Source organism: Chenopodium quinoa, unplaced genomic scaffold, assembly GCF_001683475.1.
Source record: "Chenopodium quinoa cultivar QQ74 unplaced genomic scaffold, ASM168347v1, whole genome shotgun sequence".
Taxonomy (NCBI): domain Eukaryota; kingdom Viridiplantae; phylum Streptophyta; class Magnoliopsida; order Caryophyllales; family Amaranthaceae; genus Chenopodium; species Chenopodium quinoa.
Window position 1 is genome coordinate 3,684,279 of NW_018742733.1, and position 17,397 is coordinate 3,701,675.

Genomic DNA, 17,397 nt, shown 5'->3' on the forward strand with positions numbered 1-17,397 from the left:
ATGATCAAGCTTTGTATAATATAATGATACATTTTTCTAGTTGTTTCGCCAAATTGGATGATGGTTGAGGTATGGTGACGAAGGGTAAAAATAGAGAGTTTGACAATTATTCAAGCCAAATAAATACACCTTTTGTTTATTTATTTTTGTTAGCTTATGTGTCGTAATCTTAAGATAATTTGAAAGAGCTGTAACTCATCCATCCAATAGTTACCCTAATAATATCGTTGACAATTGATATAATTAGCAAGGACAACTATCATTCAAACAACAAAACATTAACTGTTAAGCAACATCTAAAAACATAGATTAATTATGTTCATATAATCACATCAATATGATTACAATTTTAAGTCGACCGTTGCAATTAGATGACAAATTGTCAGCATTCAGCAAATTGATTCTACCTGTCTATTTATCAAGTACTTGTTGGACTTATATTTTTTCCATTTAAAAAAACACTCATAGCCCATGCAATAACTTCATAACGTACAACTATTTCTAACGTTTATTAAATTTTAATCTGTTGAAAATAATTTTTTAGGTCCCTACATTAATTATTTGTCACCTTATATTTGTTCTAAATTCAATATGTGGGCCATGGGTCATGTTAAAAACAACATATGAACACTTAGAAACTTTGGTATATGTATGGAAAATGACGTTGGTCCAAATTAAAAATTAATCTAATTAGTGAAACTAATTAAAGAAATGGCAATTAATTAAAAAAAAATCGTCTAGTGGAGAATATGTGTCTTCAATTATGTCTTCTAATGTTTTTTTCGGGTATCTCACCAAATTTTATAATTATCATACGTAATTACGTAGATAGTTTTCATTAGCAAGATGATCAAATTGCATAGGTATGGACTTTAAATACTATCAAAATTATTGTAGTTTAATACTTCATGAAAGCAAGTCGGCACATAGGCTATGCAAGCTTTGTATATCATATGTTTCTATGTCATGTTAAAAATAAAAAATAAAAAAAATAAAAAAATAAAATAAAAAATCAAGGTGCCTTTTTTTTAAAAAAATTTTTTAATACAACTTGTATATACATGATTACAAAATTAAATATAAAAATGTCCGACATAATTAGTTATTAGTTTTTTACGTAGAAATTTTTAGCATGTCAAACTCAATAGATGCATCTATTAAAATTTCAATAAATTTAGATAAGATAAGTCAATAAATAGATACAAGAATATGCCGTAAACTATATTTGTTAATAACGTATTATAAATAAGCTGACCATTTTTATTTACTTTGAAAACTAAACTTTTTTTTTTTTTTTTGATGGAAACCTAATAATCATGTTCACAAAAACAGGTGAAAGTAGTTGTTTGTAAAACTAAGTTACAACAAGAAGTAAAAGGATTAATAAATATTTACATTGACTAAATACAAATAACAACAATTAATTAAAAATAAGAAAAAAAAAAAACAAATAACAACCCACAACACCAAAGACCACGGCATTTTCTGAAATAACGTCCCCCCAATTTGGCCATTATCACGTTTTTACTCCTCTTTTCTTTCCTTCCACTCTGTCAACTCTAAACCCCCACTTTCTTTCCTAACCCCCCATTTTTCCTCTTTATATAAACTATAAACCTCCCTCTCTCTTTTTCCTAACCTCTCTCACTTCTCCTCTCAACAATGGCTCCCTCATTTATCCCTTCCTTCCTCTTCTCCTTCCTCCTCCTCTCCGCCTCCGCCCTCGCCGCCGGTATGTAACTTAATTCTCTATTACTTACTATTGTAATCAATCCTCTCAAATCGGGAGGGATTTAGTATGGTCCGATACACAATTTTTTTTTTAATAAGTGTATCGGACCATACTGCATACTTTTATTACATTTTATCGTAATAATATTATTTTATTTTATTTTTAATGTAAAAATATGATTCTAATACAATTATTATCTTGTTTTGTTTTTTTTTAGAGACCGCCGGACAAATTGGGATCAACTACGGGAGAATAGCGAACAACCTTCCAACCCCAGACAAGGTGGTACAACTCCTTAAACAACAAGGAATAACACGTGTGAAGCTCTACGACACCGATGCAAATGTCCTAAAAGCCTTCTCCGGTTCAAAAATAGCCGTCACCGTCGCCCTCCCGAACGAGAAGCTAGCCGAAGCAGCCGGTAGTCAGTCATTCACGGACTCATGGGTGCAAACCAACATCCTACCGTACCACCCGAGCTCAAACATTATTGCCATCGCGGTCGGGAACGAAGCGAATGCCGACTCGAAAGTGACATCCTACGTCGTTCCCGCCATGAACAATGTCTATGCCACTTTACAAAAGAATTCTCTAGCAAATGACATAAAGATATCTTCTCCTATTTCTTATTCCGTCCTCCAAAGCTCGTACCCGCCTTCATCCGGGTCGTTTAAACAGGAACTTTTGGACCCGTTTGTTAAACCTATGCTTGAGTTTTTGAAGAAAACTAAGTCTTATATGATGGTTAATGCTTACCCGTTTTTTGCTTATTCGGCTAATTCGGGTGATATTTCGTTGGATTATGCCTTGTTTAGGCCCAATTCTGGTAATGTGGATTCGGGTAATGGGCTTAAGTATAATAACCTTTTTGAGGCCCAATTGGATGCTGTTTATGCTGCTATGGATGCCCTTAAATTCAACGACCTCAAAATTGTCGTCACTGAAACAGGTACTGTATATCTTTAGTTCATTATGTATTACTCCCTCCGCTTCTTTATTATTCACATATCCTTGCTAATCATAGAAATCGATACAATAATTATTTATTTAAGAAAAATGATCTACATAGCGTGAGGCTCTAAGCTTCTAATTACGATAAAGTATGTTTGTACTTGTTACGTATAATAAGAAAATGATTAGTCATAAGACGTAGGTTTTATTTACCATAAAATAAGTTTGTTCTTTTTATGTACTCCGTATATAAGACCGTTGCGCGTAACTTTATTGCTATTTGTTTTTTTGTCTTTAGTGCTAAACTCTATAGATGAATGTTTATTAATAAAATAATAAATAATTCATTAAACAATACAATAATTATTTGTATGGAAATTAATTAAATTATTATATTTTTTTTTCCACAGGTTGGCCATCAAAAGGAGATGAAAACGAAATAGGAGCAAGCAGCCAAAATGCAGCAGCATACAACGGAAACTTAATCAAAAGAGTCTTAACAGGTGGTGGGACCCCTTTAAGGCCCAAAATCCCATTGGACGTTTACTTATTCGCTTTGTTCAACGAAAACCAAAAGCCCGGCCCAACAAGCGAGAGAAACTATGGGCTTTTTTACCCAACTGAGCAAAAAGTCTATGATGTCCCTCTTACCGCGTCAAAAGCTGCTGCGGCGGCTCCGGCAGCTGGTGCGATGGCGCCGGCTTCTGGTGCGGTAGCGCCGGCGACAAGTGCACTGGCTCCGGCCGCTGGTGCGGTGGCTCCGGTGACAAATGCGGTGGCTCCGGTGAGTGGTGCGGTGGCGCCGGCTGCTGCGAATAATGCCGGAAAGACGGTAGTCCCTAAAGAGGGCCAGAGTTGGTGTGTGGCTAATGAGGCTGTTGAGGCCAAGAAGTTGCAAACTGGGCTTGATTGGGCCTGTGGTCAGGGGAAAGCGGACTGCCGTCCGATTCAGCCTGGTGCCACGTGTTACAATCCCGGTAACCTCAATGCACATGCTTCGTATGCTTTTAACAGTTACTATCAGATGAAGACACGTGCGGCTGGTACGTGTGATTTTGGTGGTGCTGCTCATGTTGTAACCCAACCTCCTAGTAAGTCTCAATTGTTTTTATGCTCCTTAATTACATTAATTAATTAATTAATTAATTATTACTGTATTATTATTATTTTAAAATGACTTATGAATTTTTTTTTTTTATTTTTTTTTTTTTTTTGCAGAATTTGGAAGTTGTGAGTTTCCTACTGGCTATTGATGAGAATGAACGAAGGACAAAGATGGGGTTTTAAAGTTTATTGATATTGAAATAGAATTAGTGTTTTATGCACGTTAGTATAGTACTATTGTTATAAATGAGTGATTTATTCACTTGTTAGTAAATTTTTTTAGATTATATAGATTTTATAGTATTCTTTTACTACTACGTATTTTATATGTACCTAATTCTTTCCTACTAGTACTAGTATTCAAGATGGAGATCATGGTTACGGATTTCTTGGTATATATACAATTTATTTTCCCTTCTAATTTGCAAAAGTATTGGATCATCATTGTTGGTTTGAAATTTTAGAGCATCTCCAATAGCAGGCTACGCTACAATGGTTTGTAGCTTGCTTTTCCACATCAATTTCTAAGCTACAACACTTTTTAAGCAACAAATTGTTTCAATGGTAAGTCACAATATATTGTAGTTTGCAAAAAATAAAATTTTAAAAAATAATAGATAATTATACACATGTTACAATATGAGTGGAGATTATTGTCTCTTTTTCAATCAAGCATGTAGCTTGATTGGGCTACAGTTGTATGTTGCTCAATTTTTTGTTCTCCAATGATAAGCATGTAGCTAGGAACTTTATTTAAATTACAAGCAAGTCCTTATAATTGAACCATTGGAGATGCTCTTATGTAATTGAAATGGAGAAAGCTTTGGCTCTTGGAAGATATCATCTTTTTTTATCAACATTGTTAGTTTAAAATTATGAGATGAATGAAAGTTACATATATCTAAATAATTTACTATACATTTCTAATTATAGTCAGATCATGTTATGTGAGATTTTGTTCAAATAGGTGCGAAGTTGCGATTTTACTTCATTGTTCAAAGATCTAACTATTTAAACAAGTGTGCCATTACACATTACCTAAGACAATCAACATTGAATCATATCTTTTAAATTTTGGTTAGGTACAAATTCAATCACATGGGAATATGGGATAGTGGATGGATTTGATGAATTTTTCCATTTGTGTCATTTTTGGCTATTTCAAAAACAGAATATAGATGAAATCTATTCTTTATTAACAAACAAAAATCCAATATTTATCATTATCTTGCCCAATTTAAAAAAGAAAGAAGGGGAAATATGCAATTATTTACTAAAGATTGCAAGTAGGTTTATTGTTGTAGGTTCATCATCTTCTTTGTTTAGCTAAATTCAAAACTACTAACACATTTACCAAATTTGATTGTGCAATGGGAAGTCAATCTACCTAAAAACTCAAAGGTATCTCATTGTTTCGACAATAGTAGACATCCAATCTATGCTCATAGAAGTGTCCTATTATTTTGAAACAGTCATTTAATAAAACACATAACGTGCTATGTCGCGACTTCGCTATACCTAAAATCAGAAGGAAGAAAGGACTTCGTAAATCACTTGGAATGTGACCATTCTGATCAATCCTTACTCCCAAAAAAAAAAAAAAAAAAAAAAAAAAAAAAAAAAAAAAAAAAAAAAAAATAAAGTGATTGTTATTATAGGCCAATTGGCCCATTGGATAGATGATAATAAACTGGCCCATATTATACGAGTAATTGGGTTTTGAGTTTTTGACTATTCCTTATATTATTTGGTAAGTTCAAGGAAGTTAGGAAACGGTAACTGAATAAAAACACAAATCGGGTCAAATTTGGCAGACCCAATTAGGCTTTCTTCAAATTAAACTACTCTTTTTTCTCTCTTCAACCTTTAAATTTAGCATGCTGAATTGGATAAATTTCTAAGATTTTGTTGTCGAATTCGCAAGTTTTAGCTCAAGATTACCAAATTTGATTGTTTTTTTGATCGAGATCAGCTGAATTGGCGAAACCTAATTCGAATTAGGGCAACGGTTCCTACTCTCGGTAATCTATTTTTGTTTCATATCAAAAATTGGAAATTTTTAGGTTAACTTATATTAATCAAGAGATAATAAGAGCTAGAAGTTTCAATTTGATTGAAATTATTGGTGTTTATGTTCTGGAAATTTTAAATTTGACAAACAAAATGTTGCAAGAATTTTTTTTTTATAATTATTATTATTTTTTTATTAACTATTGAATTCTGCATTTAGATTTGTTATGTGGTATTAATTGCAGTATTTATGAATATTATTATGATGACGAATTGTTAGAAATTCATACTATATGATATTACTTGTTTACTCAACATTAGTTTATGTTTGTATTAGTGATGAAGCAAATCATTGTTGTGATTAGATGTAGATTGTTTATGATGATAATTTTCATAGGTTTCAAGTCAAATTTAGGAGAATATATTTATTTGAGTTGTGACATTGATCTAGGATTTTGCAGTTCGTGTTCGTCGAGCAATCATGAATTGGTTGCAACGCAAGATCTACCTTTACAATGTCACTTTTGGACTCTATATGTTAGATTGGTGGGAGAGTTACCTTTTCAGTATCCTTGATGCTTCATTTGATTGTGTTCGAGTTTCTAAAAATCTCTAACATGTGCTTTCTATGTTCTAAATCATGGAGTTTTTTAAATCTATGTGTGTAAAACGATGGTATTAGTTGTTTGTGGAGTTATAGTATTATTTGTGACTTCTATGTGATGCTTAGAATTGTGAACTCTAATAAGGCATTTGCTGTGTCTGTTTTGTATACATGTTCTGAAGTAGCTTTCCAGTCAATGATTGCTGGTGCCTTGATGTGATTTCAATCTAGTCTCGGTGTCATTATTTGCAAACAGCTACGATTACTTATGCTTAGAATCGTGAACTCTAATAAGGCCTTTGCCGTGTCTGTTTCCTATACATGTTCTGAAGTAGCTTTCCTGTCAATGACCGCTGGTGCCTTGATGTGATTTCAATCTAGTCTCGGTGTCATTATTTGCAAACAGCTACGATTACTTATACCTTTATTTCAGGATGGATACTTGCTTTACATTGTTATATCAATTTAACTCTTGAGGATGGATACTTGCTTTACATTGTTAAATCAATTTAACTCTTCAGAACCTCTGAAGCTATGTGATTGGGTCAAATACCGCTAGCTTGAAATATACAGAGTACTTCATATTCAAGAAGTGAGAACGGAGGAGTGAATAACTATTGTCCTAATGTAATTTGTTTCCTTTAATGAGATTGAAGAAGAAAGTCTGACCACATAGGGAAATAGGATAGTTCTATTCGTTTTGCTGGGTTATTTATGGCCTTTTCTGTTGCATGTGATAGTAAGCCTATTTATCAAAGTATATAAATGCCTTGTATTAGATTTTGATAAAGTGATTTTTGCTATCCAAAGTTAGTCTGTTTACAGGAATTTCTTTTTATCTTAATATTGAGCTCCTTAACTTGGGCAGATACACTAATCGTTATTTTGATGTGGTTTATTTTGTACAACGGATCACGGCAAGTATCTGAAATATGGAACAGGTAATGTAACTTACCACATGCTTGATTTAGTGAGTGCGTTTTTGGTTTGGTGATGAAGTGCTTTGGTATATTTTTATGACATCGTTTTTACTAAAAGTAAATGTGAGTTAGAAATTGTCTCATTTATCAATATTGACTAAATCAGAGAAAGGCATGTATAGTATTGTTGAATTTTGTTAAAGATAGAATTTTTAGGGGAAAAATATTGCTTAACAGGTTTGCCTTTTGTATCTCTTTGCAGTTCCCTTGACTATGCTCATTCTCAATCAACGTTGAAAGGGATGCACTTTCTTCTTCTTCTTTTTTTTTTTCATTGTGTAAATGGACTTGGTGTGTTTGTTCTCATACATGATTTTTGTTATCCCAATTCACCTTGAAAGGATCAAATCCTTGAATATTCTGAATTGTATGCTATTGTACCTGTACTGTTAAAATTGAATTTGGCCTTCTTTTCCGGCAAGGATCCTGTCAAACTCGTAAACATATTTATTGCCTACCTTATTGCACCTGCGCATCACTGGATATCTGACATCAACTAGATGATTATAGCCTATAAGTCGTGCTTTATGAGGAACTTTAATCCTCTCATATAATTTATTACTTGTTCCTTTTACCATTTGACATTTTGACTTATTATGGAAGGGTATTGCTGCATAAGGGTCCAAAAAATTATCTAAGATATTTCTAAATCCTCTGATAGGATTTATTATAGGCTTATAGCCCAACCAAAATCAAGAACAAGGATGGACTAGATTCTCATATTTTCCCTCTAACTTCTGATATCCTCTTAACGAGTTCAGGTTCTGGGGCTGATTGCTTTGGAACTGTCTTAACTCTTACATTGCAAACTGTTTTCCTTTGTAATATGCTAATATCATGTACGAAGTTTTTACTTCTCCTGATCACTTTCTGAGCCTGCCCATCAAATTCTGTGTTGGCCTTTCTTAATATATCCTTCCAGATTGTCCTGTTGCTTTAGTCTGCAGATCTTTGTTTATATTCTTAGGATTGAATTGTTTGTTGTTGTTTATCTTAATTACCTTTGACATAGGCTCCAGGGTGATGTTTGTGACTCTATATGGCGTCCTTCAGCAATGTGTTTGTCATCTTTGTTAAAACCAACCCTTTGTCCATTGCCAGACTACCCGAAGAGGAGCTGTTTTTCGTTTATGGTATATTTGGTTAGTGTATTAGTGCCCAACGGCAAAAGTTTCTCATTTTCTGACTGGTGGCCGTGGGTGGGACAGAGAGAAGAGGCATGTTCAGAGATTTTATTTGGCCTATGGATAGGGAAATGAAAACTGTGCTTCAATATAATTTTTAATCCCTTTTATTGAGTCCCAGAGTATCATTCTGTATGACATTATCCACTCACAGTAAAAAGTTTTACAGGCTATCTTCATAATTTCAGTGACTGGCCACTTTTTCATCGAGTAAAACTCAAAAACATCTAGTATATGCTGTAACATCTTATCTTATATGCTAAAAAGTGACAACCGCATTTATGTTTGAATCTTATGTAGGATGAACCTTAATTTATCTGAAGTATCTTTCAAGTCTCTTTCTGTGTTAACATAATTTAATCGTCTGCCTTGCATTTGCTAGTACTTGAAGGGTCGTATTGATATGCTTTTGCTCATCATTTTCTACAGGCATATTTGGGGAGGTGCGTAGAAGATTTTAGATACCTCAACTTACAATGGGAAGATGTAAGAAGTGATGCCAAAGTTGATGTTGGACAGAACTTCGAATCTGCTGGAAATTACTGGTAGATCCTATTGAATATGGCTTTTGGGATTGTCTTTTTGTTCTTTTACTCTGTATTCAACAGAGGATCGTTGATCTTGATTTTTGTTCCTCATCATATATTGACCCTTGTGTTAGTTCCATGTTAATATTGTATTTTAAGAATGAAATTTTTGAAAGAGGGTCATCATTGAACAATTACTATGAACAACATTTCAATTTCAATTCTTTTGAAATTACAGAATTATATTTTCATTTATACATCTTGGCTTTTGAATTTTTCTGGTTATAACTTCCCACTCATTCTTTTCATTTGATTGTTCACCATTGTAATAGTTCACCATTGAGTTGCTACAATTAGTATTATCTTTTTTCTCATGATTATCAGAATTTGCAATATCTGTAGTAGTCATCAACTTCATGATCGTAATTTGCTAACATCACTGTAGTTTTTTTTTTTTTTTTTTTTTTTTTTTTTTTCAAAAGAGGATTACTATCCAAGAAGAAATAAAGGGCAGAAAATAAAAAGCAAAGAAAACAAAGAACACTACAAAGCGTGGTAATGCCACACCCCTATTATCCACCTCTAAAATACGACTAAGTTCTACCGGCACATTATTAATGAATTTTAATTGAGAGTCTTGAACAACTCTGCAGTTGGCCAACCAATCCGCCGCTCGATTGCTTTCACGGTACACATGAGCTACCTTGACTTTCCATCTTGCATCATTTAGCAACTGTTGGCACTTGGCAGTAAATTATGTCATGGATATTTTCACCTCTAAGGCTCTAAGGACTTCTCTCTTCTGCAAAGCTTGAACACAGGCTATGTTGTCAATGGACTTTAGCAAAGCTCTGTATTTTCCCCATAATTATCTTTGTGCACATCCGTTACTATGCAGTGTTACATATGCAACTATGCAAGTCAATCTAAGCTGTAACGGTGACTGCCAAGATCGTTCACTTGCATACCTGAGCACACCTTCCAATCTCTACAGATTTTTTCGAGTAATTGTTATAAGACAGGTTACAATTTGTGTAACTGTTATGCTAAATGTTTCTTCAGTGAGACTATTTTTCCGATTGCAGTATCATTTTCTAGCTGAATTGAAGATATATGACCGAATAGAGTTACAGAGAACTTCACATTATGGCAGAAATCCAAAACATTCAAGGCTAGCTAATAGAGTATATTAGCAGTTTAGCACTAATATAGAACCATTTACATTGCAAACTCACCAACTCAGATTAATAGTGTCACCTTATAACATGCATCGAGCTGCTAAAATCACAATAGGGGGTGTTTCTAAGTACTCAACATAATATTAATTTCCACTTTCTTCCGCGATGCCGTTGGGAAGCTTGATACCTGGTTAATGAATTCGAGCCCCTCTGTTGAAAACAATTTATCCTTACTGCAGCGAATAACCAGTTTTTCCAAGACTACGGCACTTTTAAGCACAAATTCTATCAGCTGAAGTAGGCCTTTATATGGCTTCTCGCATTCATGTATGGTGATAGTTTCAAGCTTCTTCAGCACACAAGGAGAAGAAAGCTCGCGCTGAAGCATGTTGCAGTCACAGAAATAATCCTGATGAACAAATTAAACGAAGCAAGTTATATCAAAGTATATAACAATGTATATACATACGTACAATAGCTTGAAAAACCTACCCCATTGGCATAGATAATAAGTGTCTGCAAGCATTGCGACGCCTTTAGCAGCTTACAAATAATGTTTCGTAAGCAGCTTCCATGGACTCTTGGTCTCAGAGATAAACGAACCCATTTGTTATTATCTTCCAAATCCAGTTTCGAATTTCCACATTGTCTTAATTGCTGGTGATGAAGAGTGGAACAACATAATTAGCAATTTAATATCCGAACTCATAACACAAAAACTTGATTTTGATAATCATACTTGGCAAGCAATCTATCATGAACATTCAATCTGTTGGACTACATGATTGATGCATGAATACAGAGTAGTATCCTAATTAAGATGATACCGCAAACATGTAACAGTCAATAAACACCGAGATTTTGAGAGAAAATTAAGTCTGTTTAATCACCTAGTGCATGATTAGAAGCTTTCAATTCAGGAACAAATAAGAATTTGTAACCCCTAACAGAGCAAACATTGTACATGACTGTATGATGACAGGATTTCGATTCAGTATACTGATTTCTAACAGTAAAAGATTTGGTTTGCAATGATACAAAATGCTAAATTAATCAACAAATGACATTTGTTAACATTGTTAATGCATCATAAGTTATTTTTATTCATACCATTTGTTGCAACAAGCACAAGTTGCTAGCTAAAATGATTAGGCATCTACTCACATTCATGTCAAAAGCACGGCAAGAGCATGGACAAATATGATGATAGGAATCGCGTACAAAAGTGCTAAGACGAAAAGACTTGAAAACTAATTCCAATGTATGCACAAATGTAAAAACCAAAAACATGAAACAAGTTTTTGTTATTAGCTTTTAAAATTATCATGATTTTAATAAATTTAACTGATTTTTGATTCATTATAGGACATAAATCATATGATTTTGAAAAAAAAAATTGCAACGATGTCAAACGGATCCTTTATATTAATGAAAACAAAAAATAAACTCACCGCATAAGCTTCATAACCCACAATAAGAACCTCAATATTTGGGAACGTATCAACTAATTGAGCAAAATCGCGATGAGGAATGCTGCAAGGGATGGTGATCGAAGCATAATAAACAGATGAAACATTGATGAATTGTAGTTGTTCCGTATATGTTTTTTCAACATGCAAGATGCTAAGGTTAGGGCAATCAATTGTAAAATCCATCACATCTTGAAGTTCAAGCATCAACATTTCGATATTTGGAGCCGTAAATTGTACACCTCGTATACCAATAGGGTTCACTATAAGCAAGTCTTTCAAACAAGGGCATCCGTCTATCACTCTTTCAAGCGCGCCTTTACAAAATTTCACATTGACGAGTTCCAATCGCATCAATGATCCCACGAAAACCGGTCGTTTAAGTGCAAGTTTTAAACCATCGAGAACGAGCGTAACAATGTGCTGACTTCGAAACACACGACGAGGCACAACACATAAATCTCCATACTCCATAAAAAGTAAAAGTTGTTCGGTTTTTTTTGTTGAAGCGAGATTTGCACATTTTGTTAGAGTTGTTTGTGAAAGTCCAACGACATCGCACAATTTCAACCTGTGAATGACGGGGCTTTTGTGATGTTTTAGGACATTGCATACAAATTCATCGTCATCGGGATCTTCGAATGTAAGGGTAGGAATCAAAGTCCATAAGTTTCCGAATCGACGAAGTAAGACTGTTCGAACTGCGTCTGTAGTTGGGAGAAAAGAGAGAATATGTACAAGTAATTCATCTGGTAATTCACTTAAGCGATCTCTTTTGTTGCCATGTTTGATTTTTTTGTTGCCTTGTAATTTTGTAGTGTTCATGGTTTTTGTTAAAAACAACAACAATGGAGGAAGAGGGCTAGGGTTAGGATTAGAAGAAAATATTCTAGTGTGGTTTGTTGTTAAGATATATATTAAACACACGAAATCTATATTATTTGCATCTATATTGAAGATATGTGTATGATAGGTCACATGTTCGCATTTCTCAGGCCCAATCGTGTAAAAAGCATGGAAAATACGGAGTATATTATTATATTAATATATGTTTCAGCACCGTCAAACTTTAAGAAAAGTAATTTAATAAGGTAACTCATTCGACAATCTAATCTAATATTATATATTTAAAGGGGAGTTTTTCTCGGAGTTTTTTTAGAGAGCCACATAGGATCTAATTTTCTCAGCGCGCCATGTAGGATTATAAATTTTAGTAGTAGCCAATTAAATAAGAGATTATTAATTTCTTTTAGAATTAAATAATTTAAATGTCATGTAAGCAAAATTGGTGAATGAGATTTTTAAGTTTAAATTAATTAAATATTATATATTATCTTTTAATATTAGGAATTTTATCTAAATATATAACAAATTTTAGGCTCATAAATACAAAAAAAAAAAAAAACATTATTTAAAAAAAATCAAACAAACCGTACATTGCACGGGCTTCATCTAGCACCTTGTATAACAAATCAATAATTAAGACTTATGAAACTGTTCTGTTTTTGTTACTTTGACAGTTTGACAAACCACGTTTTAGTGATACAGCAAATATGAATTTTGAAATAGTTAATAAGTTATAATGAATTCAGAAGTATACAATTTCTCGTGTCCCTATTGTACATTTGTACGTGTATCAAAATCTTTTCTATACAAACTACACTAAATTAGAACTACCACCAGCAAACCCTCATAAATTGGTCAAGTCTTCATGACAGTTTCAGAAGTTTTGAAATATAATATGCTTAACATGTATTGTAAGATGCATATGCAAAAAACATGGATGTACTTTGAAGTTCTTCAAAATTATAGGACAATTTATTGGTTATTTGGGGTCTTAAGTAGCTAAGGGTGTCAAAGGAAAGGAAAGAAAGGCAGGCTGTAAGGATGACTCAACTACGAGTCTACGAACGCTCGTATCCAACTATAGATCACAACAACACAGTAAAACGATCAATCCAAACTGCATAATGATTATCTAGCTCAAAAGTGGTATGAACAAAATAGTGGTACTTATTATTATGGCACAAACTCTTTATTATTTACACAGAAAGGAAATAGCATTTATCATCAAGGAGAAAAATTCTTTGGAAAATAAAGGGTCTTAGACTCTTAGCAAAATACACCAAACTTGCCATAGTACAAAACAAGTAACAACAGCAGGAATGAAAATAAGAACAGCTAGCAGTCAGAGTAATAGCACAAACATATCTGTTGTGGGCAGCGAAGCTTGAAGACAAAAGGTTCAAGTAGTATTCTTAGGTAACCTGAAGCAGAGGAGAGAGGCTAACCCGTGTTGTTGCTCGGAATTTCCAGACTGTAAGCATCAAACAGTTCATCAGGCGGGAAGAGATGGAACATCCTTCTCTCAGTCTGGCACAAACTCTTCATTAGTTTCATATTTATACACTTGCACATAACAAAAGCATTCTAGGCTAATAGCTAGATTAGTTATAGCACTAATATTGAACCATTCAATTGCAATTAACTTCAGATTAACAATGGCAGAGGCGAATTACCAATGCTGAAGTCATAATTACTTAACTTGAATTTCAACTTTGGCTTTCGGTGATGCCCTTGGGAAGCTTAACAGCTGCAGAATGAATTCTTGGCTCTCTGCTGAAAACAGCTCATCCTTTCCATTGATTTCAATAGACACTTCTTCCAATATGACTGCACTTTTAAGCACAAATGCTATCAGCTGACTGAAGGCTTCACATGGCTTCTTGTATTCACGGATGATAAAAGATCTAAGGTTTCCCAGCACACAAGGAGAAGATAGCTCATGCATGAGCATATTGCAATCACAGAACAAATCCTGAAATTTTAGTACATGAAAAATCTCAATTTTAGTCAAACTGTTGCAACTAAAAGTGAAGGAAGTTTACTTCTAAAATACTTCGTATTGGCTAGCTAGATAAATCCATAAGCAGATAGACGACCTACCACATCAGCATATAATGTAACTAACATCAAGATCGATGAGCTTTTTAGCAACCTGATAATGTCTACCAGACAGCTTCCATAGATTCCTGGCTTGAGAAGTAAATAAATTTCAGGTGCTCGAAAAATCAGTTTCTCATTTCCATATTCTCCACAGGGTTTTAATTGCTGATACAGAGTGAAACACAACATTAGTTTTATCCCAATAATTGTCTTATACAAGTAGTTATAGTGCGTGCTTTACCAAGCAATGATCACCCATAAATAAAAACAACATGCAAGGAAATGAGCATTATGTTTCATACTCCTGTCCTAAGCTAACATATAGAAACAATTTTAATCCTGCCCGGCCCTAACGTTTAGGGTCAAGTAGCAATTTGTATCCCACAACAAAGCATAATGATTGTAATTCATACACGAATATATAGGAGAGGATTTCAATTCGGTACTATCTCTAATCTAAAATACATTTTAAAGCAAACTTCTTTTGATACAAAACATAAGCAATTCAGCCAATGTGATATTAAATGAAACTTCCTAACATAAATGCATCAGTACCATACTATCTACCATATGAAGATGTCACATTACAATACCAAATATAAATCCAATTAAATTTATCCAACTTCTTACTAAGCTATGTGCAATGTGCATAAATTGCAAAAATGACAAACAGTTTAGCTACACAAGAGACCGAATAATTACATCATAGGTATCATCATAGTACAAGCAGATTATGTATATGTAGCAACATGACTATGTTAACTCTTATGAAGCACGAATATCAGTCAAAATGGTGCAAGTGAATAGTATAAAAGAAGAGGGAGTAATTCATACTATGGAGTAATAATGGTAATCAAAGATAAACCAAAACAAGAGAAGGGTGCATCTTTTTTCAATAAAAGCTAGAATAAAGAAGCAAAAATTCACAATGTAAGCTCCCTTTCCATCATCCAATTCTAAAAACTCAACATGTTGAAGCTTGTTGAGTAAATTGTCAAATTCGCCCTGAGCCATATCATTCGTTTCATCACACGGTTCACACCCAGGCCACTCAGTACATCGATTGATTTTGGCTTCTTGAACAGATGAAACATTAATCACTTGTAGACATCCCAAACATATTCCTTTAACATGCAAGATCTTGAGATTGGGGCAATTCAATGAGTAAGATTGGTCCTCTATTAATGTTACACTATGATCAAAATAAAGCTCCAATTTTTCAATGTTAGGAGCAGTAAAGTGCAACTTAGTCAATTTGTGAGAATACTTTATCACCAATTCTTGTAATCTAGGACACCCACTTGTTAAAACTCTGAATGTATCATCATACATAATCACTTGAACAAGTTCCAATTTCCTTAATGAACTCATATCAACTTCACCTGGGAATTTAATCTCAATGTTATGAAGATAAAGCGAAATGATATATCGATTTCTGAAGGCATCAGATGGAAGATAATAAGGACCAGTCCGGAAATCATCATTTTTAACACTTACAACTTTTGGGTTTTTTTTTAAGGCAATTTTTGTCAAGTTGATCAAATTTTGCTTGGAAAGTTTATACTTGTACAAGTTTAACAACTCACAAAAATTTGCACCAAAACAAAACAACTCAAACTTATCAAGGATAGGGTTTTTGTGAAATTTCAAAACATTGAACACAAATATTTCGTTATTGCTCTTATCAAACCTAAGGGTAGGAATTAATGTCCATAAGTTTCCGAATCGACGAAGTAAGACAGATTTAACAGCATCTCTAATTGGCAAAAAGATAAGAATTTGGATAATTAATTCATCTGGTAATTCACTTAACTTATCTTTTTTGCAATTTCCTTCTTCATCAGAATCATCACACTCCTTTTGCTTCTTCATTGAGATGGAATAATTCATCATTTTTCAGGTTGAAATCTGTTACAAATACAATGATAAAAAAGAGCTATAAGTAGCAATAACATGAATAATTAAAACAAGGGTAAGTGGATTTTCTGATTTAATCGAAAACTTACCTCAAAAAATGCAGAGAGAATTGCTGCTAAAGAAGTTGAAGGGAAGAAGCAAATTAAAAGTTTCCAGATAAGTACTACTGTTTAACTCAGACAGAGGTTCCTTTTTATTTTGACGTATAAAAATACCCTTTTTTTCTTTTTTTTTTTGGGTATTTCAAATTTATTAGTAAGTATTTTTTTTTCTAAATATCACAAATTATCCTTCTTTTTCTGTTATGTAATTAATGTTCACTCTTATTTTCTCACTTTTATTTTTTCACTCTTGCTTTCCTATTCTCACTCCTAAATTTAGATAAACTAGAATGTGCACGTGCTAATGCAAGTGTTATAATTAAAGATAGGATTAAAAATTACAGAGTATATAGATGCAGATAAACATAAAATAGTATGGAGGAACAACAACAAAAAAAAAATGGTTAGTAGTACTCCAATATTTTTATAGAAGTGATTATCAAGTTATTAGTTACTAAAGAGTGATATCCATGGATCATCTTAGAAGAGAACAAAATTCCATAAATATGCTACATGTTAATAAAATTCTTGATGTATCTAGACCTATTAAAGCTGGCTCGACCCGATACATCGACCCGAACCCAGTCATTAAGCGATCTGTTTGAACCCGAAAAAATGGTGACCCGAACCTAAAATGACCCGACCAAAAACCAACTCTAGACCCTAGTGAATCCGAGAATTTTAGACCCGAACC

The 17,397-nt window shown here is 33.4% G+C and overlaps 2 protein-coding genes and 1 long non-coding RNA gene across 9 annotated transcripts; 2 read left to right on the forward strand and 1 right to left on the reverse strand.

Moving 5' to 3' along the window:
* Positions 1-1,288: 1,288 nt before the first annotated feature.
* Positions 1,289-4,208, forward strand: LOC110723906 (glucan endo-1,3-beta-glucosidase 14-like). The gene is made up of 4 exons (XM_021903318.1): positions 1,289-1,732; positions 1,950-2,681; positions 3,094-3,774; positions 3,902-4,208. Exons 1-4 carry the CDS (start codon positions 1,663-1,665, stop codon positions 3,934-3,936), a joined length of 1,518 nt encoding a protein of 505 aa, XP_021759010.1. The 5' UTR covers positions 1,289-1,662; the 3' UTR covers positions 3,937-4,208.
* Positions 4,209-5,550: 1,342 nt separating this feature from the next.
* LOC110723907 lies at positions 5,551-9,347 on the forward strand. 3 transcript variants are annotated; one of them, XR_002511784.1, is made up of 4 exons: positions 5,551-5,808; positions 6,249-6,363; positions 7,270-7,342; positions 8,995-9,347. It is a non-coding gene; the product is annotated as an uncharacterized LOC110723907 (long non-coding RNA). The 3 variants fall into 3 exon arrangements; XR_002511785.1 differs by having other exon boundaries at positions 6,259-6,363; positions 7,584-9,347; XR_002511783.1 differs by having other exon boundaries at positions 5,554-5,808; positions 6,259-6,363.
* Positions 9,348-10,168: 821 nt separating this feature from the next.
* Positions 10,169-17,069, reverse strand: LOC110723908 (FBD-associated F-box protein At4g10400-like). 5 transcript variants are annotated; one of them, XR_002511789.1, is made up of 6 exons: positions 16,692-17,039; positions 16,499-16,593; positions 14,686-14,850; positions 14,285-14,557; positions 14,031-14,112; positions 10,790-10,927 (listed from the first exon to the last, which is right to left on the reverse strand). XR_002511789.1 is itself a non-coding variant. In XM_021903320.1 (3 exons), exons 1-3 carry the CDS (start codon positions 12,562-12,564, stop codon positions 10,395-10,397), a joined length of 1,293 nt encoding a protein of 430 aa, XP_021759012.1. In that variant the 5' UTR covers positions 12,565-12,914; the 3' UTR covers positions 10,169-10,394. The 5 variants fall into 5 exon arrangements, 1 of the variants encoding a protein (XP_021759012.1); XR_002511786.1 differs by having other exon boundaries at positions 14,686-16,593; positions 16,692-17,069; XR_002511787.1 differs by having other exon boundaries at positions 14,259-14,557; positions 14,686-16,593; positions 16,692-17,069.
* Between the last annotated feature and the right edge of the window lie 328 nt (positions 17,070-17,397).